The sequence below is a fragment of the Anomaloglossus baeobatrachus genome, chromosome 4 (assembly GCF_048569485.1).
Source record: "Anomaloglossus baeobatrachus isolate aAnoBae1 chromosome 4, aAnoBae1.hap1, whole genome shotgun sequence".
Classification (NCBI taxonomy): Eukaryota; Metazoa; Chordata; class Amphibia; order Anura; family Aromobatidae; genus Anomaloglossus; species Anomaloglossus baeobatrachus.
This window is the reverse complement of record NC_134356.1, coordinates 614,313,224-614,340,715: the sequence shown is the minus strand read 5'-3', so window position 1 is coordinate 614,340,715 and position 27,492 is coordinate 614,313,224. Positions and strand designations below refer to the sequence as shown.

The window sequence follows — 27,492 nt, the reverse complement described above, 5'->3', positions numbered from 1 at the left end:
AAGCAAGTGACAGGAGTGGAAGTGAGAGAAGAAAAGTGACAGTTTGAAAGCCTGAAGTTGGTCCGGGTGTGTGCCCCGGACTGAGACAGCAAGGTTGACAGACGGCGGTGACCGTCTGCAGGAGAGGCTAATCGGAGGTTGCCGAAAGGACCGTGGACGGGTGGTGGCCCGGCGGTACCGGAGCGGTATACAAAGAGAAGCCAGCACCAGTGGCAGGGGCCTTTCGGATCCCGGCAAGGCTAGGAGTCGCCATAATTTGCCAAATCCGTCAGTGAAGGGGACCTTCGGGTCTCCCAGCAGCAAAGTCCCGATTGAAGGCAACAGTCCGACCATGAAGGGGAGACACCGCCACCGCCAAGGCACCAGTTTCCCAGGGCCAGCGCCTGCGGGCAAGAGAGGGGCTCCTCCGGCTCATATCCAAGCTGGGAAGCGGGTTACCGGTGGGAATCCATCGCTACCAAAGAACCGTGCTTAGGTGCAGGGAAGTGACCGTCACCGCTAACTGCAAGGAACATCAGCACCGTAGCCGTCCGAGGGACCCGTCCAACCAGCCGTTTGTTTACCGTGAACTGTGTCATCATCCTTGGGCTGAGTGAGTACCTCTGTGCCGTGCGGCACAGCACTGCCCCTGCGTCCCTGCACCTCCACAGGCCCCATAACCCGCCTGTCCACCATCCTGACCTCCCCATCATCGGGCCCCGGGACTACCAAAACCCCTACCCACGGAGGGGCAAACCAACATCTAGCTGCTCCATACCACCACTCCCGGGATCCCCAGACAGAGCAGCGGTGGTGTCCACACAATCACCACAACCGTGGGTGGCGTCACGGACATTAACCAAATCCCCCACCAACAAATCACCCCTTTCACTCACGGGCGAGGAGCGCCGCTCGAGTCCCCGGGATCCGGCCTATCGCTCGAGCCACCGAGCAGCAGTAGCCGCAGAGCAGTGGCGGCCGGACCCGAGCAGTGGGAGAGCGCAGCGTTGACACCCTCCTCCCTGCCCGCGACACGATCGCACGATAGATCGTCCTGTGTGACGCCCGCATAAGTGTTTGGTGGCCCATTTCTACCTCCAAAGCAGGTGTTGTGCATTTTGATGAGTTCTTCGGCTGCAAAGGACCCATATACTGTTATTGCACAGAGGCCTTTTCTGACTGTGTCCGCCAGTGGTATTGCTACTCCATTCAACTTTACGGGAGTGCCTAAGATCAGACAAGCACAGCAGTCGGTAATCACCGGCAACTGCATAAAAAAGGAATAGCACCACAGTGTGTATGATTGACCACTATTCCATAAAGCTTCAGAACCCCTCAGTATTGTTGGGGGTCCCAGCAGTCAAACTTCCAGCAATACGGAATAACTTTCAATCTTGAGAACACCCCATTAAGCACTGACTATGTTTCTGGCTGTGGAATATACAGTTTACATTAGTCCTCTGTACAGATATTTAGGCTAATTTCACACATTGGTGAAACATGGAACATGCCCACATCAGAAGACCCATCCCCCTCCCCAGGTCTCTCAACCTGAAATAATTGCCTTATGAGCAGTAGAGCCAGTCAGGAGAATCCGTTTTCTTCCTCTGAACGAAGTCGATGTTTCATGGATGTGTGAAGTCAGCTGTATACTGTGTACACGGCATCTTCTCGAGATTTCGAAGTGGAAGGTGTCTTTTTTTGTGATTAAGGCTGGGGCCACACAAGCATATAGCATCCAATGTGAGTGCATCATGTGAGTGCATCGGATGTGATATGCTAATGACCCTTGGCTCCCGCTCTGCTGTGAGTGTAAGCCGAATGTCATGCCACTGTCATCCGATCCTGCGATTGTTTCACCGCTGCAGAGGAGACGGAGGGATTAATCTCTTTATCTCCTCCATTGTCAGCTGATGCGATTATTGCATTGCATTCTGGTGTCATCCGAGTGCAGTCCGATGTTTCACTCGCATCCATAGACTTGTATGGGTGAATACGGATCAGATTCCACCCGCAGCATGCTTCGACTGTTTTCTCAGTCCAATTAGGGCTGAGAAAATAATTGCAGATGGGAACGGCCCCATAGAATAACATGGGTCCGAGTAGAATGCGATTTTTTTATCGTATTCCACACGGGTTGTTTTACTTGCCGTGTGTCCCAGCCCTTAAACTTTAAATAGTGGAAGCCGTCCAAATAATGAACATGCTATTTCTTTTAACTACTTCCTGGCTTTTGAAGCCTGAAACGGTTAAAAGAAATAACAAAAATACATAACTGGCACAGCAAGTCAATGTACATTACTGTACTATTATGGTCATTCTTTTTAGCAATTTAAGCCCTTTTTCACGAGGGTTATAGGCGGAATCCGATAATAGATAGATATAGATAGATAGATAGATAGAGGGATAGATATAGATAGAGGGATAGATAGATAGATAGAGGGATAGATAGAGGGATAGATAGATAGATAGATAGATAGATAGATAGAGGGATAGATAGATAGATAGATAGAGGGATAGATAGAGGGACAGATAGATAGATAGATAGATAGATAGATAGATAGATAGATAGATAGATAGATAGATAGAGGGATAGATAGATAGATAGATAGATAGATAGATAGATAGATAGATAGATAGATAGATAGAGGGATAGATAGATAGATAGATAGATAGATAGATAGAGGGATAGATAGATAGATAGAGGGATAGATAGATAGATAGATAGATAGATAGAGGGATAGATAGATAGAGGGATAGATAGATAGATAGATAGATAGATAGATAGAGGGATAGATATAGATAGAGGGATAGATCGATAGATAGATAGATAGATAGAGGGATAGATAGAGGGATAGATAGAGGGATAGATAGATAGATAGAGGGATAGATAGAGGGACAGATAGATAGATAGATAGATAGATAGATAGATAGATAGAGGGATAGATAGATAGATAGATAGATAGATAGATAGATAGATAGATAGATAGAGGGATAGATAGATAGATAGATAGATAGAGGGATAGATAGATAGATAGATAGATAGATAGAGGGATAGATAGATAGATAGATAGAGGGATAGATAGATAGATAGAGGGATAGATAGATAGATAGATAGATAGAGGGATAGAGGGATAGATAGATAGATAGATAGATAGATAGATAGATAGATAGATAGATAGATAGATAGAGGGATAGATAGATAGATAGATAGATAGATAGAGGGATAGATAGATAGATAGATAGAGGGATAGATAGATAGATAGATAGATAGAGGGATAGATAGATAGATAGATAGAGGGATAGATAGATAGATAGATAGATAGATAGATAGATAGATAGAGGGATAGATAGATAATAGATAGATAGATAGAGGGATAGATAGATAATAGATAGATAGATAGAGGGATAGATAGATAGATTGATAGAGGGACAGATAGATAGATAATAGATAGAGGGATAGATAGATAGATGGATAGATAAATACTGTAGAATAGATAGATGAATTCACTGAAATAACAGGTGATAGTACTGTATGAATGAAGAACCATCAAAAATGTAAAAAATAAATAGATGTATTTTATATTCTGTACCTCTGTGTCTCTCTTGTGACGCGCTTGTACTTTCTGAGGGAAGACCACCTCATACTTCTGCCCCTCCGGTATGTCATTAAAACCTGCAAAAAATGACCATGGAATTATTAACATCAAAGGATCAGAATATTAAGTGGTTTTTTGGTATTAGGTAATATATAACCTTTGTTTTATACCATTATTATTTTTTTATTCATCACCATTTTCAAGTTCTCTACATATTGTCTGTAAATTATAATAATTTTCGCAAAGGGGCAAAAATCTTCAAGTTTCAGCAAAAACCCGGGAAATACTAAATAAAACTTTATCTTCATGTTATGACAAGTTCTGCACCCTTCTTATCATTTTCAGGATCTCTACTTGTTGATGGGAAATGTTTGTCAACCAAAACTATGATGTCAATCCAATCATTGAAAACAATATGGTTTACATCTAAGGCCATGAAAATTGCAATTTGGATTTGATGATTTACATTTTATGATGATCAGTGTGGTCGTATTACGACTGATGTCCTTGGAAGGATCACAGGTCACAACTTTACTCACATAGACTTAATGCAAGTCATATGCAACTTATTTGTATTTTGTTTTTTGTGAGAAATCGCAGGTTTACAAGTCGCCTAACGGCCGCTCGCAAACAATCACTGAACTATTTTGGTTTGCGGATCTTGTCTGAGAATTGTTGCGTGTCGTGTATTTTCTTTAAAGTTTATAGTTGCTATGTTATTTGGCTTTTTGCTGTGTCCCACCTAAATGGGCGCCTCTAGCCCTGGTATTGTAAAGATGTTGCAGACCGCTGTACATGGTGATGCACCTAGACCCCGCCATTATCGATAAGCACCAGGAAACCCAGGTTCATTGTGTTTCTGTGTTGGTTGGTTTTTAGGATCTCTGTCCCAGTCAGTCCCCTGAGTGGGGAAGACTTGATCAACAGGGCCACATTGGAGGCTTGACCCTGACTACCTTCAAGTCTACCGTTGGGATAAGGGATAGCACAGGGTCCCCAGTCTTAGGGTCAGCTTAGAGGTCCCTGTATCATCCCTGTCTCCCCATCACACTCACATTGCATTAAACACTTTTGAGAAGTCACTTCATATTTTTATTAAAAGATTTTTGGGGAAGCAGTGGAGCCTCTGCAGATTGGTAAATTAAGCCTGCGCACAGCCATAGTGGTATGCGATGGTGCACTGTAGGGACAATGATGGAGAAGCAGCATTGGTGGTTTACACACATGCGATGGGGGCGGTTACGATCGCATACAATATCGTATGCTTAATCGTAACGTGTAAAGAAAGCTTAATACTTGCAAATTGGTGTGCCACCTCCAAGGTTTGAGCAATTGGTGAGGGTCTAAAGGCCACTTTACACGCTGCGATATCGTGACCGATATCGCTAGCGTGCGTACCCGCCCCCATCGGTTATGCCACACGGGCAAATCGCTGCCCGTGGTGCACAACATCGCGCGGACCCGTCACACTACTTACCTGCCTAGCGACGTTGCTGTGACCGGCGAACCGCCTCCTTTCTAAGGGGGCGGTTCGTTCAGCATCACAGCGACGTCACAGCAGCGTCACTGAACCGCCACCCAATAGAAGCGGAGGGGCGGAGATGAGCGGACGTAACATACCGCCCACCTCCTTCCTTCCTCATTGCTGGTGGACGCAGGTAAGGTGAGGTTCCTTGTTCCTGCGGTGTCACACATAGCGATATGTGCTGCTGCAGCAATGAGGAACTACATCGCTAGCTGCAGCAGCGATATTCGAGAATAGGGGGGCATGTCACCGATGAGCAATTTTGAACGTTTTTGCGACGATTCAAAATCGCTTATAGGTGTCACACGCAACAACATCGCTAAAGCGGCCGGATGTGCGTCACAAATTCTGTGACCCCAACGAGATCGCTTGAGCGATGTCGCAGCGTGTAAAGCGGCCTTAAGGGCCCGAACTCCAACTGATAGGCTTATAAATATATATGCAAGAAAATCTTGCATTGCACTCAGACCTATGTTATTCAATGAGGGAGAGCAGATGTCAGCTTTTTTTCTCATCCAGATTCTGCAGAACATGCTGCGATTGTCAGCAAGAGACATGTCACTCACATCTGATGCCATAGAATCGTGTAAATCCAGCCTTAAGAGGATTCTAAAAAGTATGAATTGTAAGATTAATTGAACTTTGTATAATACAAGATCTCTTTTCTGATCCATAACCTCATCAGTGAACAAGGTATTGTACCGACCCGATGACAAACAAAGATTAATTGATTCTTTGGACTTCAAACTCAAGATGTCCCGTTCCCAAAAAGAAGAAATGGAGAAGCAGATGAATCCCAGATCAGATACTGTTTAATAGGGTTTCCATCTTAATTGCTCCAATCTACTTAAAAAAATATAGAATAGTGTCTATGTACCTTCTGGACCGGAGAAGGTACTGCGATTACCATGCAATGTCTCGTGACCACTGCAGGCAATCAGTGGCTACCCCTATAAAAGAGACTTCTGTAAAACGATGGCAAAATATTTTATCCATAAAGATACAGGATGCCGAAACCGGAACGTAAACATATTTATAAACGCTATAATCAAGTACAAATTTGTGAATTTGGAGCCAATTTTAGAATAAACTTTCAGATCAATATTTTTAGTAGATAACTTTGTAACCTACAATGACCTCACTGCTTCACCACCGTGCGGAGCTGCCGCCCGACCACCGTGCGGAGCTGCCGCCCGACCACCGTGCGGAGCTGCCGCCCGACCACCATGCGGAGCTGCCGCCCGACCACCGTGCGGAGCTGCCGCCCAATCTACACCCCACCTACTGTCTCCTCCCCAAAATCCTATAGAATGTAGGCCCGCAAGGGCAGGGCCCTCTTCCCTCTGTATTAGTCTGTCTACTGTAACTTGTGTATGTATTCTGTATGTAACTCCCTTCTCATGTACAGCACCATGGAATTAATGGTGCTCTATAAATAATAATAATAATAATAATAATAATAATAATAACCAACAGATAAAGGTGGATAAGAGGTTCATTTCTTATCAGCAGAAATCTCCGGTTTTCCTGTCTTGTTGAACCTGACACCGCACTATGTTTGGTTGATTTCTATAATTTTCAGCTGCTAATGTGCTATCATTTTCTTAAGAGGAACTGAAACAAAGGTGGAGACCGCAGCTGCAGAGAAATTGGGTCACTTTAGTGGATTCCTTGTATCAGTTGTTCAGTGTAAATTCTGCAAAATGCAGCTAAGTATATCAGACGATAACCAGAAACATAACGCAATGATTGAATGATTGTTCACAGTTTGATTACGGCGCTCGGTCTGTCCATTGGTGTCAGGGTGATGAGCAGAGACATCATTATCTGTATTTTAGTACAAAAAGCTTTCCCATTGTACTGTGTATACAGTGGAACCTTGGTTAAAGAGTAACTTGGTTTGAGAGCGTTTTGCAAGACAAGCAAAGCTTTTTACAGATTTGTAACTTGGTTTAAGAGCAATGATTTGCAATAAGAGCAAATTCCTACCGTGCACATGTCCGGTTCTGTCCTATCACCGCGCTCTGACCCACTCTGGAGGTAACTTTCTGTACATATGTACTGTATACTGTATACAGTATACCATTGTACAGTACAGTATATACTATACAGCATGTCTATCAATTTGCATTTGTGGATACAGTATTGTACTTTTTCTGCTAATCAGTGCAGCACATTGCTTGTATTGTGCCTCCCGCACACCAACAATTTAATTGTAAGCTAATTTTAATTTGTTTTACATGTTTTTTACTGTACTGTACAGTATTTTGTATTAGTGACTGTAATCATTTTATATGAATACAGTACATTATTCTGTATTACTGTAATAAATTTGTATAAATACAGTAAATATTTTGGGTTGTGGAACGAATTGTCTGTGTTTCAATTATTTCCTATATTAAAATTTGCTTTGATATAAGAGTAACTTGATTTAAGAGCACAGTCACGAAACCAATTATGCTCGTAATCCAAGGTTCCACTGTATATACTATTTTACATAAATTGTCCACAAAGGTAACAAATAAACAGCACTCCGATAAATTTATCATCAAACATCAGCCGTGTGTGAACAGCCAAACATGAAGGGACAACGTCAACTATTAAAACAAATATTTTTATTGATATATATTAAAAAATAGAATTAAAACAGCATAAGGTGCTATGTGTTGAATATTACATACAGAGTCTCTCTCTCTCTCTGTCTCTCTCTCTCTGTCTCTCTCCTGAGACTGAGAGAAAACACTTTTATGACTATTTCAACATCTAACATATGCCATGTTGGATTTAGGGCCCCTCACCGCACATGATTCATTGTCTTTGGATCTTTTAAACTGCTCCATTGCTAGGGTTTCACTTTTAACAATCCTACTTTTTGGTTACCTTAAATCCTTAGAAAGCATATGCTTGTCTTTTAACATTTTTGGATTTTCCCATTCTTTGTAATTCTTTGACAAATGGTGCAAGTTCATCAATAATTGGTTGTGTCAGTCCCCCCCCATGTAGACCAATAAAAGTTGTGTCAAAAAAGCCTTAAGGCTACTTTACACACTGCGATATCGGTCCCGATATCGCTAGCGTGGGTACCCGCCCCCATCTGTTGCGCGACACGGGCAAATCGCTGCCCGTGCCGCACAACATCGCCCAGACCCGTCACACATACTTACCTGCCCGGCGACGTCGCTGTGACCGGCGAACCGCCTCCTTTCTAAGGGGGCGGTCCGTGCGGCGTCACAGCGACGTCACTGAGCGGCCGCTCAATAGCAGCGGAGGGGCGGAGCTCAGCGGGACATAACATCCCGCCCACCACCTTCCTTCCTCATAGCGGCCGGGAGGCAGGTAAGGAGAGCTTCCTCGTTCCTGCGGCGTCACACATAGCGATGTGTGCTGCCGCAGGAGCGACGAACTACATCGTTACTGCTGCAGTAACGATAATCGAGAATGGACCCCCATGTCACCGATGAGCGATTTTGCATGTTTTTGCAATGATGCAAAATCGCTCATCGGTGTCACACGCAGCAACATCGCTAATGCGGCCGGATGTGCGTCACAAATTCCGTGACCCCAACGACTCCGCATTAGCGATGTCGCAGCGTGTAAAGCCCCCTTTAGGCTACTTTCAAACTTGCGTTGGACGGCTTCCGTAGCATTGCGTTGTGTGACGGATGCAACGGATGTGTTGCATATAGTGGCACAACAGATGCTTCGAATCGTACAAAACAACGGAAAGCTTTTTTTTTTTCTTCTTTACAGTTTTACCGGCAGCAGACTATTGTGAACGATCAGCTGATCGCTCTCAATAGCTGGCTGCCGGGCGCTCAGCTGAGCGCTCTCACACGCCGGCGGCCGGGCGCTCAGCTGATCGTTCGGCCGCCGAGAATGTGTGCGGTGGGCGGAGTGCGGAGTGGGTGGAGCCGAGCGGGTCATGGCGCTGAGGACAGGTGAGTGTGCGTGTGTGTATGTATATGTATGTGTGTGTGTAAATACATGCGGAGTGGAGTGTGGGAGGGGGCGGAGCCAAGCGGGGAAGTGTCGAGCTCCCTGCACACGTAGCAAGGGTAAATATCGGCAAAGCACTTTGCTTGGTTACCCGATATTTACCTTGGTTACGGGTGTAGGGAGCCAGAGAGAGCATGCGCAGTGAAATCCTACGGATTGCGCTGCTCAAGAAAAGTTACATGCTGCGTTCCTCCCGCCCAGCGCAGCATCAAAATAACGACGCTGCGTCGTCCAGCGGATGCAACGCTGACACTTGCGTTACAGTGCGTCGTCCATACAAGTCTATGGAGAATAGTGCAGTGCGTTACTGGACTGCGCTATTCTCCATAGTGACGGACTGCGCTGAACGCAAGTGTGAAAGTACCCTTAGTCTGTTGTACTCCAAGGTGCCCAGCAAGAGGGATTTCATGAAGAATTCTTGATATCTGTTCCCAGCATGGATAGAGAACAAACAGACACTGCTCACAGTCCCAAGATTCTGTTGTGTTAGTGTATAGTCTCCTAATAGAGCTTTCCCTGGTCCCAGTATATTCATTCCTTGTCAGACCAAGCAGAGGGTGGTCTGCAAGACATCTCAGCTTCTCCAGACTGCCAGGAGGCTGTGACTATCAGTCTGAAGGCCATGGCCTAGTGGAGATGATAGACCCTGGTCAGATGCTGAGCCTCCCAAGTCTGCATATAAAAAAAGCAACAATAAGAGGATAATGTCCTCCAAAAATCAAGTATTACTCACAGCAAGTTGGGCTGCAGTGTGTACATCGCCCTGGACAAAAACTGATGCTCTAGCAGGATACAGCTAAACCCCCACTAAGTGGAGACATCACAGGTGCAGGAGAAGCACATCACACACACACCTTCATGGAATGGAGGGGAGGTGACTGCTAGATGATAAAACTGCACACAAGTGGCTTGCATAGAGCGCTGTTCACATGCAGATGACACAGTCACAAACCCGCAGCCTATTAGGTAACGCCCTTCTATTAGATCAGGCGGGCTGCCAAGCCGTACTCCACTGTATATCATGCACGGACAGACACTCTACAATGCAAGGCCCAACAGAAAGGGGCCTGGCTGTATCCTGTACAAACAAAAAAATATGAGGTTTTTGTTGGTATTTATGGCCATAAAACGTAAGCCTACACCCTCGTCAAGGGACCTCATGTCTGTAGGTCCCTACACTAAATATAAAAAAAGCAACAATAAGAGGATAATGTCCTCCAAAAATCAAGTATTACTCACAGCAAGTTGGGCTGCAGTGTGTACATCGCCCTGGCCAAAAACTGATGCTCTAGCAGGATACAGCTAAACCCCCACTAAGTGGAGACATCACAGGTGCAGGAGAAGCACATCACACACACACCTTCATGGAATGGAGGGGAGGTGACTGCTAGATGATAAAACTGCACACAAGTGGCTTGCATAGAGCGCTGTTCACATGCAGATGACACAGTCACAAACCCGCAGCCTATTAGGTAACGCCCTTCTATTAGATCAGGCGGGCTGCCAAGCCGTACTCCACTGTATATCATGCACGGACAGACACTCTACAATGCAAGGCCCAACAGAAAGGGGCCTGGCTGTATCCTGTACAAACAAAAAAATATGAGGTTTTTGTTGGTATTTATGGCCATAAAACGTAAGCCTACACCCTCGTCAAGGGACCTCATGTCTGTAGGTCCCTACACTAAATATAAAAAAAGCATTTTTTGGAGGACATTATCCTCTTATTGTTGCTTTTTTTATATTTAGTGTAGGGACCTACAGACATGAGGTCCCTTGACGAGGGTGTAGGCTTACGTTTTATGGCCATAAATACCAACAAAAACCTCATATTTTTTTTTTTTTATTTTTTTTTTTTTTTTGTTTGTACAGGATACAGCCAGGCCCCTTTCTGTTGGGCCTTGCATTGTAGAGTGTCTGTCCGTGCATGATATACAGTGGAGTACGGCTTGGCAGCCCGCCTGATCTAATAGAAGGGCGTTACCTAATAGGCTGCGGGTTTGTGACTGTGTCATCTGCATGTGAACAGCGCTCTATGCAAGCCACTTGTGTGCAGTTTTATCATCTAGCAGTCACCTCCCCTCCATTCCATGAAGGTGTGTGTGTGATGTGCTTCTCCTGCACCTGTGATGTCTCCACTTAGTGGGGGTTTAGCTGTATCCTGCTAGAGCATCAGTTTTTGGCCAGGGCGATGTACACACTGCAGCCCAACTTGCTGTGAGTAATGCCTCCCAAGTCTGCTAACTGGAATCTCAGATGATTGGCCATATAGGGAGGCTCCTGAGCAGTATCAGGACCTTTCTTTCCTGGTGGTTCTGTCTGGGGCTCATTCATTAATATCTTAGCAGAATCCTAACTGCGAGTCACACCTGCGCCATAAGTAAATTCCTGTAAATGTCTTCTATGTAGGACCAGTGTACTATCCATTTGAACATCAAACAACCATTCTCCATTCACATCTGTACATTTTCTGGCATCACACAGGGCCATAGGCAGGCGGTTTGCTGGCCTTCACTTTCTCCATGGTATCCACTTGCCTAGCAGAAACATATTGCGATACTATCCTGCCCAGGTCCATGCTTAGCAACACATTGGTAGGAATAGTGTCTGATAATCTTACTTCCCTCAGTCCTTTTCTTGCTCCCCAGTCCAGCTGCACACAGGACAGGGCAGACACAGACTTTCTTGGAATATTTGGAGAGGTCACCATCTCTGAAAGTAGCAGCGTTACCTCTGCTCTAGTGTCCCTGGGGCCAACGGTATTATTGGCCACCATAAAAGATTCCCGGTTATCATTAATCTTCACTTTAGTGCTTATAACAAATAAGACAGAAGGTGAGGAACCATATGGCTTTGTGGTCGAGGTGGGCTTTTCTCCCTACCAGGGCAAATGATATTAATATGCCCACTTTATTACATGAAATGCATCTGTGTGTATCAACAAAAGAATGTCTGGTCTCAGAGAACTTGGAAAATGTAGCTGTAGGATGCCCCAGGGATTGGTTGGCAGAGGGAGAAGGGTCACGAACTGGCTTACATCCCTTCCAATTGAATTCCAATGACTTTTGAGCTTTTAGCATCCTGTTGGCCACATATGAGTCAGCTATATTTGCAGCCTAGTTATCAGTCTTTAGCTCTCAATTGCACACAAATTGTCATACATCCATTGGACATATGTGGAGAAATTGATGCTTGACCATAAGATCCTCTAGTTCCTCAAAGCTGGTTACAGAAAGTCCTCAAATCCATTGACAAAACATGGTCTTCAAGATGCTCATGTGACGCCCTGGGCAAGCCAGGGGTCACAGGTAATGGCATCACCACACCCTACACCCCGGTTAGGTACACCAAAGCTAGACCAGAAATCCTTGTTGCCTTCCTCCAGGGGCTGATGTCCACACCAGGGGGTGGAGCCAGGCGGTTGGTCTCCACCCACCAAGGAGTTCACAGTCCTGGAGGAGGGAAAACACAGGCAGTTAGAGTTTGGAGGAGGAAGTGAGAGGAGAGTTAGAGTTTGGAGGAGGAAGTGAGAGGAGATTAGGTGAGGAGTTTGAAGAAGGAGGGAAAGTAGTGAAAGAGAAAAGTGACAGTTTGAAAGCCTGAAGTTGGTCCGGGTGTGTGCCCCGGACTGAGACATCAAGGTTAGCAGACGGCGGTGACCGTCTGCAGTGGAGGCTGATCGGAGTTGCCGTGAGGACCGTGGACGGGTGGTGGCCCGGCGGTACCGGACCGGTACACAAGGAGAAGCCAGCACCATTGGCAGGGGCCTTTCGGATCCCGGCAAGGCTTGGAGTCGCCGTGAATTTGCCAAATCCATCAGTGAAGGGGACCCCCGGGTCTCCAAACAACTAAGTCCCGATTGAAGGCAACAGTCCATCCGTATGAGGGAGACACCGCCACCGCCAAGGCACCAGTTTCTCAGGGCCAGCGCCTGCGGGCAAAGAGGGGCTGCTCCGGCCCATATCCAAGTCGGGGAGCGGGTAACCGGTGGGAACCCATTGCTACCAACATTACACAAGGTGCAGGGAAAGAGACAGTCACCGTTAACTACCGGGGAAAAAGCAACAGCAGCCGTCCGTGGGAACCGTCCTTCCAGCCGTGTGTTTTACTGAGAACTGTGTCACCGTCTCAGGCTGAGTGAGTACCACCGTGCCGTGAGGCACAGCGCTGCCCCCGCGACCCTGCACCTCACCAGGCCCCGCACCCGGCCTGCCATCCACCCCTACCCCATCACTGGGCCCCGGGACAACCAACCCCCTACCCACGGAGGGGAGAAATAACAACAAAGCTGCTCCCTGTCACCGCTCCCGGGATCCCCATACAGAGCAGCAGTGGTGTCCACACAATCACCACAACCGTGGGTGGCATCACGGACAATAAATCCCCAAAACCAAACCCCCCTTTTCACTCACGGGCGAGGAGCGCCGCTCGAGTCCCCGGGATCCGGCCCATCGCTCGAGCCACCGAGCAGCAGCGGCCGCAGCAGCAGCGGCAGTCGGACCCGAGCAGCGTCCCCTCCTCCGCCCGCGACACTCACGACATCCGCATATCTGTCACTTAATCCCCTATGTAGACTCTGGAACTTTTTCCAATACACTTCTTGGGTGAGGTTGTATTTCCTAACCAAAGCCCAGGTGTGTTGAAAGGCCCTTTGAAAACAAAAGTCCATGCTTGCCTCAGGATTGGCATTGAGGTCTCCCAGAAGTTATTTCCGGGACATGGTCCTTTGCTTGGCTTCTCTGAGTTGGATTTTCTTGACCTCAATGTCACAGTACACTGCTCCACCAAGTCACCAATCAGTAGTTTCTTGGATTTTTCTGCCATCTCTACTCACAGAGGTTATTCAGAACCTCCTTACTCTGCTTCTTATACAAGGCTGCCCTACTGGTCAACAACCTTTCGCCAAATAAAAGATAGAAAAGAAAAACAGGGAAGGGGAAATGATTTTCAAGTGTATCTACAAGTAATCACTGAGTTGAATCTTGTAGAACTGGTGCACTTCTCGCAAGGATACCAGTTCTTTAGTACAGGGAATAATCGCTTAAACCATGTACTAATGTTCTAACAGTAAACTCCACCAAGATGTCACATACACACGTGTCAGCACATGATGTGTGTGTGTCTACAAGGGATAATTTATCTCCTCTCACTCAATCCAGCACTCATCCTCTGTTACAGACTATAAAGTGAGCATACTCAACAAGGATACACAGTATGCTGACATCAGTCATCAAGTCACGGGTGAGGAGTCCCCAAAATATGCTACTGTCAGACAATAAAAAATGGTCACACACTCTCTGTGAGGCTATGGATTCTTTAGAGCTTTCAAGAATCAAACTTATTAAAGTTTTAGGATTTAATGTAAAAAATATAATATTTACAAGAAAAACTATAAAAAGGTAAAAATATAACAACACACAAATATGCAAAAACAGTTACATTGAAATGGGAGAAATAACAGAAAGTACCTAGTTGTGTTCTGTTTCATTGGGGGGAGAAGAAAATTAATTATGGATCACAACCAGCATAGGCAGGCCCCCACATGTGAACAACCTTCTTTTGTGTAACCCAGTTTTATATGCTTGGTCCTGGGCTCGTGCTTTCTGGTCGGACTAGATTGGATTATTAAATTTGCTGTGTTGTAATTGGACTATGGGCTAATTCACATATTAACTATCTTGTGCCTCCACCACTTCTCTCTATACAGTAAATGGGAACTAGTATGAGTTGTTGTGTCACAGAGATATGGTGGTCACCAATAGTTATGTCAAACAAACCTATAGGTGCTGGAGACTCCTGGACGTCCCATCAAGTCTGAATCATTCATGTTTTGAAGGACTGAGGAGAGTCAAAAAATTCCTCTATAGAAACAATATAAGCCGCCAAGTATTGGGCACCTTTAATTTCTTCAGCCAGACCAGAAACTGTGGAAATTACAAAACCCTTGGGAAGAATCCCCAAAATGTTTTTGCTTTTTAGTCTGTGTAGGCAAAAACTATGTGAAAAAGTAGGATCTTTATCTCCTAGTTTAAAATCTACAGTTAAATTGAACCTCTTATAGAAAAGAACAATGTCCACCTTGTCTCAGTAGGGTGGAGCCTTGTAGCCGATTCCAAATTTGTTCTTTGTGATGGGCAAGTAGCTTTATTGGTGTGATGTCAATTTGCAAGAGTTCCCCTGCTGTAAAAGAAGGCGCCTCACCGCTAGGAAAAGGTACCGAAGAAGTTACATTTCTTGATGGCCAAGAACAGAGTAATCTATCAGGAGCTTGACAATGGGTGATGGACCATCAACTCTTTACTGGCATTAAACAACCTTAGGCCTCTTTCACACGTCTGTGAAAAACCACGCATGTTTTTCACAGACGTGTCAAAGGTGCGTTTTGCCCTCCGTGAGCCGTGTTTATGGCACACGTGTGGTCTCCGTGTGTTATCCGTGGTAACACACGGAGAACGGGAACTTTCTGCTCACTTGCCCGTGGCGTTGCTGTCCGTGGTGCTGATCTTCGGTCTCCGGTCCTGCCGACTCCCCGCTGCTGCTGCTTCCGGCCGTGAATATGCAATGAGCATAATGAGCGGCGGTCAGAAGCAAGTGACAGCAGCGGCAGAGACAGGAGGGCTGGAGAAGGTGAGTAAAGTTTTTTTATTATTTTCTCAGACACGTGTGTTTTCTCCAGCGCGTGTCACACGGAACACCTACGTGTGGTCCGTTTGCGTTCTGTGTGACACCCGTGATGCCGGAGAAAAATGGACATGTTGACGTGTGGAGCACTCGGACACACGTATGCTCCACACGTACACACGTTCCATGGCAGAACACGCACATGAGCGCAGACCCATTGATATTAATGGGTCTTCGTGTGCCCGTGTCTCCGGTACGTGAGGAAACTGACCATACACGTACCGGAGACACGGACGTGTGAAAGAGGCCTAAAGCAAACTTGATAGCAAAGCATTTGGTCATTCCATCCACCCAATGCCTTTGTAGCATTCTTCTCCAATATGTCTACCTTCATGAAACAGCAAAATCTTGCTCAATGCTCTACTCTTCATATAGGTCAAGAGCTGCAAAAAGGAAGTCCGCACAAGATGGCGAGGGGAATCTGTATACAGGAAAATTACCCACGATTAAGGGGTCTTATAAGGCAGAGAAGTCTTTGACCAATCGCACGGCCGGGTCACCGTTCTGTGTCTCTTCCCAATTATGGTGGAGTAATGGGTTGACCGAGACCTCGTGCTGGCTCGAGCGCTTCACTCCTACAGCATGCTCACACTGGGAAACACCTTGGTGATGGAAAGCCGGTAACTCTATCTCTTCGAGTTCATCCAGGTCTTCTCCAGACTCGGGTAAGTGAGGCATTCTGGACAGCGCATCAGCATTGTTATTCTTCTTGCCAGCCCGATACTTGATGGTAAAGTCAAAGTTAGACAGCCGGGCCATCCATCGCTGTTCCAACGCACCTAACTTGGCTGTTGCCAGGTGTGTCAACGGATTGTTGTCCGTGAAGATGGTGAACTTGGCCGATGCCAGATAGTGCTTGAAGCGTTCAGTCACTGCCCAAACAATAGCGAGGAACTCCAGCTTGAAGGAACTGTAGTTTTCTGGATTCCTTTCTGTGGGCCGAAGCTTCCTACTGGCGTACGCTATCACCCTCTCTCTGCCTCCCTGTACCTGGGACAGAACTGCTCCCAGTCCCACGTTGCTGGCGTCTGTATACAGTACAAACGGTTGGCTGTAGTCAGGGTAGGCCAGAATTTCTTCTCCCGTGAGAGCCCCTTTCAGCCGGACAAAGGATGTTTCTAGTTGGCTGCTCCATTCAAATGGAGGGCTCTGCTTCTTAGCCTGCTTTGGCTGGCCCACCAGGAGATCTTGAAGGGGCGCTGCTATCTTGGTGAAACCATCGATGAACCTTCGGTAGTAGCCCACCAGTCCAAGGAACTGCCGCACCTCCTTCACTGTGGTGGGTCTTGGCCAGTCCTTGATTACAGTGACTTTCTCCGGATCAGGTGCCACACCTTCTGCGCTGACCACATGACCCAGGTACTGTACCTTTGGCTTCAAGAGGTGACATTTGGACGGCTTTATCTTCAGGCCATATTTTGACAAGGACTCAAACACTTCTGCTAAGTGCCTCAGGTGGTCTTCATAAGTCTTGGAGTAGACTATGACGTCATCCAGGTACAACAGCACGGTTTCAAAGTTGTGGTGGCCCAAGCAGCACTCCATCAACCTTTGGAATGTCCCTGGGGCGTTGCAGAGCCCGAATGGCATACAGTTGAACTCACAGAGGCCCATCGGTGTCGTGAATGCAGTCTTCTCCTTGTCCGCCTCTGCCACGGGAACCTGCCAATACCCACTGGTGAGATCCAAGGTGGAGAAATAATTAGCTGACTTTAAGGCTGTTAGTGACTCCTCTATTCTGGGCAGTGGATAAGCATCTTTATGTGTAATGCGGTTAATTTGCCTGTAATCTACGCACATTCTCATTGTACCATCTTTTTTCTTTACGAGCACTAGTGGAGCTGCCCAGGGGCTACAACTATCTCTGATAACCCCAGCCTCCTTCATTTCCCGTAACATTTCTTTGGCACGCTGGTACTGTGCTGGGGGCACAGGGCGGTATCTCTCTTTAATGGGATGATGATCACCCGTGGGGATTTGATGTTTAACCCCTTGCACCTGCCCAAAATCTAGGGGGTGTTTGCTGAAGACCCGCTCGTACTCCTGTACCACCCGGTAAACCCCATGCTTTTGGTGTGAGGGGGTGGAGTCGGTGCCCACATGTAAGTTTTGGCACCAGTCTTCCAGCTGCCCCTTGGAGCCATTGTCTTCCGCCTGGTCGGACGGGATCAAGGGTTCCACTGCTTTGATGGTATTGTTGCTGACAGTGTACAGTTTTGCTACAGTGGCGTACCGGGGCAATTTGGCCTCCTCCTCCCCACAATTCAGGACACGGACGGGCACTCTCCCCTTGCGGACGTCTGCTACCCCTCTGGCTATCAGGACTCCAGGCCTACTGTCTGAATACACCGGTTCTACCAAGGCATGGTAATCCTGACCCTTGAGGCCTATTGCTGCCCGACACCATATCAACATTTCACTTCTTGGGGGTATTACAATGGGGAGGGGGTCACTTACCCTCACACTGCCAATTTCTCCTCCGGCCAGCTCTACCTGCTGCCTCCTCATCAGGGCTCTGATCTCCCTCTGTAGGGCACGCTGCTGCCCGGAGCTGGCGGTTTCAGACGCCTGTTGCAACAAAATTATCACTTCGGCAATACAATTTTCTATCACATTTGTACCAATGGTTAGCAGTGGGTCAGATTCTTTGCGATCAATATCGACAATTATCATCCCCTGACATGGCAATTCTACCCGCCCCACTTTAATGGTTACTTCTTTGTACCCAATTTGGGGTAAGGGCTGACCATTACTGGCAACAATTGTTAAATCATCATCTGGGCCATGATCAATGTCTGAATAAGCCCAATATCTTTTGTACAGTTTGTAGGGGATGGTTGTTACCTGGGACCCCGTATCCAGGAGGGCATTCAAAGGGATCCCATCCAGCACAATAGGAAGGACCGGGCGTCCTCCCACATACTTGCTGCGGCTGGGGGTTGAGCCGGGCTTCCTCACACCTGGGGGTTGGCTCCTGGCCCCAGGCTCGGCCCATTTAAAGGACAGTGTCGTGCAATGTGGCCCGCCTGGCTGCAGCGGCGGCAGATCGGTTGTCCCATTGAATCATACTGGTCTGTGTCTCTGCCTCGGGTCGGCGGAATCCTCCTCTGTCGCATCCAGGGGACGTCATCTGGGCTGGAGGCCAACTCGAGTCTTGCAGGCGATGGGGTCACTTGTAGAGACTGCACGGTCTTGGCCAGGGCAGCTACAGTCTTGGTCAGCTCCTGGAACTGCTGTCTGAGCTCCGCAGTGGGATCCTTATCCAGGGTCTGCGCCTCAGCCCCTGCAGCGGCTCGTGTTGCAGGCACCACCCCGGGGTACGTGATAGCAAGAGGCCGGAGGGGTACTGGGTCATTCGGTGTAGATTCTCTCAGTACCCGGATGGCCTGGTCCTTAAACTTTGCAAAGTCCAGAGCAGGGTTCTGCAGGACCAGGATACGCAGCTGGGTCCTGTGGGCATCTGACAGGAGCCCCTCTATGAACTGCTCAGTTAGGAGTTTGTGTTCTTCACGTACACTCTCTGGGTCCACCTGTTTAACTGCTTTCAGGGCCTCCTGCAAGTTTAAGGCATAGTCCCTTATGCTGTCTGTGGCCCGCTGCTTGCACCCAAAGAATCTCATCTTTATCTCTGCTGCGGTGCGGGTGTCAAAAGTACTCTTTAGCTTGGCCATTATCTGGGTTACTGTCCCTTTATCTGTATCAGGCCAGGACTTCACTTCCCGCTGGGCTGCGCCGGCTAGCTGCCCCATTAATATGCCCACCTTCTGGCTCTCAGTCAGCGGATACACCCGGAATAAGCTGTGCAGACTTTCTCTGAAGTCGCTCAAGGTATGGGACTCCCCGGAGTACTGCGGCAGCCATTCTGCTCCCGGGATGTACGGCATGGTGATCGGCATTACCGGCGCTACAGTGGGGGCTGGGGCGACGGCGACTGGGATTGCTTCGGCCGGTGCTGCGGCACCTTGGGCGATGGCAGTCACCTGCTCTCCCTCTGAGTCGGACATCTTCCTCCCCCTTAGTGAACCTTACCAGGCTCCGTTCACTTTTCAAATTTCCTTCTGGGTCGCGCGGGGTTAACAGGGCTCTGCTCTGATGGCGCGCTCCCTTCGCGCTCTTTGTCAGGCACGCCCCCCTTCTTCCTGCGCTCGGCGAGGCTAATGGCGGCGGCAGTTTACAGCCAGTACAGTCTTTTAAGCACAATTCCTGCAGGCGCACAGTACCCGGTGGGACCGGGCACGAAATCCTGTTCGTGACGCCAAAAGTGACTCGCCCACCCCAGGGCTATGGGACACCCGGTGCCGGGCCGGACTAGTCCGGTGGTAGTCAGTGGTGGCTGGGCCCGGCTCCGTGGCCCTGGTGGGTGTCAGTTTAATATGTGGCTGATGACTTTAAGTTTGTATTCGTGACGCCACCTGTGGTATGCGGCTATTAAGCCGCCGCTGCTGTGTGAGGCCACCGGGATGATGTTATGGCAGCAAAGGTGGTACTGCTCCCCACAGGTGGAGCAATGCCCGGGGCACAGTTGGTGCTTGTGGAAGTCTATGGTGCTGTGTGACTAACACGGTGCAGGGCCGACAAGCAATGAAAGAAACAGGCACAAACAGTAGTCTCTTTACCTTCTCCTCTTTTACTCGGCAGAAACTTAGTCCAGGGAGACCGTCACAGATGGTAAAGATGGTCCGGCCGGCCTGGAAGTGCCTGGGGTGATCTTTGGCCAGTTGAGTATGAGGCCTACTCCTTAATCTTTCTCTGCTGTTTTAGGACACTGCACTTTGGGTTTGCAATTGCCCTCTTGCTGCTGGGACTTGTTGTTCGTCCCTTTCTTCTGTGTGGTAGACTGCGCAGGCCCTCTCTGGTGCTTCTCTGCTGGAGTCCACACCGGGCCCTTGGAATGCAGCTGTACCTTCAGATTACTTCTGGGCCAGGGGCTTGCAGCTCTCCTGCCCTCCGGATTCAGCTACCAGGGATGGATTTTATGCCCTGGCAACTACAGACTCCGATGTCCGAGTCTCTCTGCTGCCTCTCAGCTACTCCTGCTTCCCTGGGCCAAGCTACTCTAGCTCTAGGCCCCAGTTCTGCAGGACAGCTCACTCTGCGTCTGCTTCCTTCCACTTCTCCCTACAGACTGACCACACTTCCTCCCTCCAGCTAGACTTAAGGAATGCTCCCTGAAGTTCCAGGTTCAGAGCTCCCCCTGCTGGCCGGAGGGAGAACTGCGTTGGGTGTTAAACTTACTGGCCAATAGATCTCCCAATTACCTCCAGGCTCAGCATTAACCCTTTGGAAGGGCAATGCTGTTGTGGCGACCAGGTCCTGGGGCGCCACAGAAGCAAGTCCCAATATTTGCTATCCTGATAAATTCTATGAATTGAAGCAGCTCGGTAGAGTTTTATGCCGACTAATCTTAAAAAGTAACCGTTATCTTAATTTTTATTTCACAAATCCATAGTACAAATGAATATAAGCAACTTTGTAATATATCGTATCAGAGAAAATCTGCTTCTTTATCCGCTTGGATTGATCTTTCACTGTCAATTCTTGGTTAAAATCTGTATTTAGTGAAGACAGATATAAAGATGGCAGTTGGTGCTTTTAAAATGCTATGAAGAAGGGAGGAGTTAGAGGCCGACACAGACATTCTGCTGCAAGGTCACCTGAAACCAAAGCTACAATTCTCCATAGGACTTTATGAGCAGCAACTGTCATCTACAATCCCAGTAAGGGCTAAGCCACACGGCGAGAAAATCGGTGCGAGTGGAGTGCGATAAAACATCGCATTCCCCTCGGACCAATTCTAGCCTGTGTGTCAGCACACATGGGCGATTATTTTCTCAGCCCTAATCGGACTGAGAAAACAATCGCAGCATGCTGCGATTGTAAGCTGAGTCTCTTTCTCTCGCACCCATTCAAGTGAATGGGGCGAGAGAAAAATCGCACTGCACTCGCGGTACACCGGTGTACTGCTAGTGCAGTGCGAGAATGGCAATAGCCGGCTACACAGGAGAGAGGGAGAGAAATCCCTCCCTCCTCTCCTGAGTGCCGGCCCGCCCCCCGCAGCTGAGGTCTGCTCGCACAAACGGACCTCAGTTGCAAGGACACAGGCATGACACTCGGCTCTGCTGTACTGCCAGCACGAGCCGAGTCTCATGCAAGTGGATCGCAGTAGTGCCCGTGTGGCCCCAGCCTTATGGAAAGTCTGTATTCACTGAAGGCAGATTTTACCCAAGAATTGAGAATTTTGAGAATAATACATCAGTCCAGGAGGAGAAAGAAGCAGAATTCTATAATACGATATGTTGCAAAGTTTCTTATTTTCACGTAATCTTATGAAAAAAAAAAAAAAATTACTTGCTTTTAAAGCCTAAAGACGATGGATGGAGAGCGAGCAGTTGAGCTTTAGTCACATATTGCAGGTCCATTGCTGCCTCTTTGCCACTGCCCCTGTGACAGGCTGAAGCGGTTACACCACATCTACAGTGCATGTGACCGCTCACAGCCAATCACAGGCTCAGCAGTGATGCCCATCTGTAGTTTACATATAGTTGCACATATAGGCAAAATATGTTGTGCATATATCAGGAGTAAGCGAGAGAACTAGTCATGAGACAACTACTCATCCAGACCCGAGTCGTGAAGACTATTCTTCCCCTTTCTATCAAAAAAGTGAATGACTATTTCTATAGCACTAAGGTTTTTCCAACACGTCAAAAGTGATGCTGAAAGTCATGAAAAGGAAAACACTAATATAAAAGTGACCATCACAAGAATGCAAAATGAATAGGGCCGCAAGCAGTAATATTACTAGTACCCTCATATGGGGCAGCGGTTCCGTATCCCCCTCCACTCTTAGCCTACAATCCTCAATAGGTAGGCACTAGTGATGAGCGGCACTACCATGCTCAGTACTCATTAGGAGCAGGTGGATGCTCGGATGGACACAGCTCGTGTATCAGAGTATAATGGAAGTCAATGGGGAACTCAAGAATTTTTCCAGAAGATCTTCTGGAAAAATGCTCAAGTTCCCCATTGACTTCCATTATACACGGTACTCCAAAATGTCCCCATCTGAGCATCCACCTGCTCATTACGAGTACCAAGCATCCAAGCATGGTAGTGCGCACTCATCACTGGTTATGAGTACCGAGCACCCGTGCATGGTAGTGCCCACCCATCACTAGTTACTAGTACCGAGCACCCGAGCATGGTAGTGCCTGCTCATCACTAGTTACTAGTACCAAGCACCCGAGCATGGTAGTGCCCGCTCATCACTAGTTACAAGTACTGAGCACCCGAGCATGGTAGTGCCCGCTCATCACTAGTTACAAGTACTGAGCACCCGAGCATGGTAGTGCCCGCTCATCACTAGTTACTAGTACCGAGCACCCGAGCATGGTAGTGCCCGCTCATCACTAGTTACTAGTACCGAGCACCCGTGCATGGTAGTGCCCACTCATCACTAGTTACTAGTACCGAGCACCCGAGCATGGTAGTGCCCGCTCATCACTAGTTACTAGTACCAAGCACCCAAGCATGGTAGTGCCTGCTCATCACTAATTACGAGTACTGAGCACCAAGCATGGTAGTGCCCACTCATCACTAGTTACAAGTACCGAGCACCTGAGCATGGTAGTGCTCACTCATCACTAGTTACTAGTACCGAGCACCCGAGCATGGTAGTGCCCGCTCATCACTAGTTATGAGTACCGAGCACCCGTGCATGGAAGTGCCCGCTCATCACTAGTTACGAGTACCAAGCACCTGACCATGGTAGTGCCCGCTCATCACTAGTTACGAGTACCAAGCACCTGACCATGGTAGTGCCCGCTCATCACTAGTTACGAGTACCAAGCACCTGACCATGGTAGTGCTCACTCATCACTAGTTACAAGTACAGAGCACCCGAGCATGGTAGTGCTCACTCATCACTAGTTACTAGTACCGAGCACTCGAGCATGGTAGTGCCCGCTCATCACTATTTATGAGTACCAAGCACCTGAGCATGGTAGTGCCCGCTCATCAATAGTAGGCACCAGTGGAAAACCTCGACATGAAGCAAAATGTTACTTAGCTACTTAGTTTTGTTAAGAAGAAAAGAATAAAACTCAAACACCGTCAATCCTAGAAATAAACTGAAACTAGTCATCGTGATGGTGAAAAGAGGAAGATATCTGAGCAGTCGCTTCTATAATCACGAAATCAGAGTAGAAACTTCCCGTTCCATTCCCTCAAAAAAAAAAAAAACACTAAAAATCCAAACTGGACACTAAGGACAAATCTTATCAACCCTCTTAGGGCACTTCTATTGCTGTAAGGACTTACCGTGACTATGACTGATCAGCAGCACAAGGACGGCCAGCGCCGCTGCCAGCATTGTTTCTAAGTTGTTGGGTCTCGTGTCTTAGAGGAACTAATGGTAGAGGAAGTGTGTGCAAGTCTTTAAATTCTGCCTGTGCAAGTGATTTCCCAATAACTCTGTGCCTATTGAGAATGCATCAATCTTACTTCCCAAATACCATATTAGGAGTGTTGTCATTTATGATTGTTAGCTCTTTTGCACCTAAAAATAGTATTTTTTGGGATATTTTTCTACAGAAGTGTGTAAGACATAATTGCTAATAGTTTCATTTTTATTGCTGTTTTATGTGATTATAATGTGGTACTGGTAAATAGGGAATAAAATGTGTAGAAGTCAATAAACTGTAACCAGACATAATACATCACATTACATATATTCAAAGTCAATATAATCTGCCCAATTTCAAGTGACTTGTATTAATTATTATATTATAGTAATTAATATTAATTAGTTGAAATAACTTCCTTACCGATGACATGAAGCCCAGGCTGGGGCTGGCTCGCAAGTTTTGGCCTAAAGGGCAAGCACATAGCAGTGCCCCGTGAGCAGCGCCCCCTCATTATCGTGTATTCCTCAGGCTGCTTCATATAAGTGTACCGCCCCAGGTCAGCAGCCAGCCTGCTCGGATCCGGATCTGCAGTGTGGCTCGAGGGGTCTCCAGACCCGGGGGCCTCGCGGACACTTCGAAATAAAAGGGGGGATGTTGGTATGTGGGGATATTGTATACAGTCCGTGACGCCACCCACGGTGTGTGGTAAAATGGGGTACCACCGCTGCTATTAGGGAGCACTCAGGGCGTTGGGATAGCAGCTAGCTGTTGTTTACCCTCCGTGGGTAGGGATGGATGCCCCGGGACCCAGTGTCTCTGTCCTGAGGATGGTGATTGCAGGGGCCGGCGCGCCTGGACGGACCGGGGGATGTTGGTGTACTCACTGTTGAAGAAATCACACAAGTCCATGGTAAACCAAGGTGCCAGTGGCTGGAGCTCCGCGGCCGGGTGCATTCTGGTTCCTCACCCGGGGTGATGGTCTGTGTCACTTTCCTCTGCACTACTTTTGTTTCTTGTGGACTTCCCGGTATGGAACACGGGAGCCCGCTCCCGTTACTTCTATTGGGAGCCTTGCCCGCTGACGCTGGCCCGTGGGATCTACCGGGCCCTGGCGGATGCCCTATCCTTCGCGGTAGGCTGTTGTCTGCTTTTGGGACTTTGGTTGGGACAGGACCTATAATCCTGTCCTCAATTGGTTAATTAGCGAGGCCGTTGGTTCCGGTCCTGGCTTCAGGGTCCAAGTACCCCCTCTGTGCACGGTTTCTGGGTCGGTTCTCCGGTGTCAGTACTGGCAGGCTCCTACCTTGTCCCGGTCCACCTCGGATCTCCGGCAGCCATCTTCCCATCTCCTGTCAGACACTGACCACTGTCTGCCACCTAGCCAGAACGCCGGGGCTCCAACCCCGACGCCTTTGCTCTCTGACTTGCACTTGACCTCTCCTCTCTCACTCCTACTCCTCTCCACTCCAAACTTCAACTTTGACTCCACTCAACTTCACTGTTTTCCCGCCCCCGGATTCTCTAGACCCCTAGGTGGGCATTCTCCATCCGCCTGGTCCCGCCCACTGGTGTGCTTGTCCTACCCTGGGGGGGTGACTGGGGTTTTGTTGGCTTTGGTGTAATCATGTGAGGGAAGGTGTTATGCAGGGGCCTATTCTATATGTGACCACCTGGGGCACCAGGGCGTCACATAAGGAGTAGAGGTGCCAAGGCTTTAAAAAGATAAAGTCGGAGTGATGATGGGACCTTTATGGTCAAATGCCGACTAAACTCTCACCTACTTCTATCAGTGTGCTACTGAAGGAAGGTGCGGATGCCAGACCCCGAGGGCTCCACACTCCTTAGCCAGAGGGACTCAGTGTTTGAAAACCGCTTCAGACTGGGTATACATCACTTACAGTTCTCTTCAGGGCAGCATCCACTAACCCGCAGCTGTTCACCGTCGTAGATGTACCAGATAGACTCAGGACACTGGAAGTCTCTTGGCAAAACAATGTAGAACAGTTTATTTGATCTTCCACCTTCATGACATACATGGGCACACTTCTACGGTCTTACTGCCGCTTTCTCCCGGGGTACTCTGTCTGGCCTCTCCAACTAACTGGGACCTAGTCCTCCAGCTCCTGGGCCTATGCCTCTGCTTCCCCCTCTTCTCTCTTTGGATAGTTGTCGCGGGCGGGGAGGGGACGCTGCGCTCACCCACTGCTCGGGTCCGGCTGCTGCTCGGTGGCTCGAGCGGTGGGCCGGATCCCGGGGACTCGAGCGGCGCTCCTCGCCCGTGAGTGAAAGGGGATGGTTTGGTTTAGGGATATTGTCCGTGACGCCACCCACGGTTGTAGTGAGGTTGTGACACCACCGCTGCTCTGGACGGGGATCCCGGGAGCGATGACAGGGAGCAGCTTGGATGTTGGTTCTCCCCTCCGTGGGTAGGAGGGTTGGTTGTCCCGGGGCCCGGTGAGGGGTAGGGATGGATGGCAGGCGGGTTACGGGGCCTGGTGAGGTGCAGGGTCGCGGGGGCAGCGCTGTGCCGCACGGCACGGTGGTACTCACTCAGCCAATGATGAATGCAAAGACTCCGGTAAAACAAACAGCTGGATGGACGGGTCCCACAGACGGCTACGGTAGTGTGACGCCCTGGGCAAGCCAGGGGTCACAGGTAATGACATCACCACACCCTACACCCTGGATAGGTACACCAAAGCTACACCAAAAATCCTTGTTGCCTTCCTCCAGGGGCTGATGTCCACACCAGGGGGTGGGCCAGGCGGTTGGCTCCGCCCACCGAGGAGTTCACAGTCCTGGAGGCGGGAAAACCAGGGAGATTAGTGAGAGTTGGAGAAGGAAGTGTTAGAGGAGCAAGTGAGAGGAGTTGAAGTGAAGGTGAAAGTGACAGTTTGGAAAGCCTGAAGTTGGTCCGGGTGTGTGCCCCGGACTGAGACAGCAAGGTTAGCAGACGGTGGTGACCGTCTGCAGGAGAGGCTGATCGGAAGTTGCCGAAACGACCGTGGACGGGTGGTGGCCTGGCGGTACCGGACCGGTATACAAAGAGAAGCCAGCACCATTGGCAGGGGCCTTTCGGATCCCGGCAAGGCTAGGAGTCGCCGTGAATTTGCCTAATCCGTCAGTGAAGGGGACCTCCTGGGTCTCCAAACAACTAAGTCCCGATTGAAGGCAACAGTCCAACCGTAGGAGACACCGCCACCGCCAAGGCACCAGTTTCTCAGGGCCAGTGCCTGCGGGCACAGAGGGGCTCCTCCGGCCCATATCCAAGTCGGGGAGCGGGTTACCGGTGGGAATCCATCGCTAC

General features: G+C 48.5%; 1 protein-coding gene across 3 annotated transcripts in view; it reads right to left on the bottom strand.

Moving 5' to 3' along the window:
• LOC142304154 (zinc metalloproteinase-disintegrin-like MTP4) overlaps positions 1-24,177 on the bottom strand; it is a 115,012-nt gene extending 90,835 nt beyond the window's left edge. For 2 of the 3 annotated variants that reach the window (XM_075346245.1, XM_075346246.1), the window contains exons 1-2: positions 24,100-24,177; positions 3,573-3,655 (exon numbers count right to left, since the gene is read on the bottom strand). In XM_075346245.1, coding sequence (XP_075202360.1) covers positions 3,573-3,655; positions 24,100-24,151 — 135 coding nt within the window. In that variant the 5' untranslated portion in view covers positions 24,152-24,177. Of the gene's footprint in view, positions 1-3,572; positions 3,656-24,099 lie in introns of those variants that run through there. The other variant, XM_075346247.1, reaches the window with a different exon arrangement.
• Positions 24,178-27,492: the final 3,315 nt, after the last annotated feature.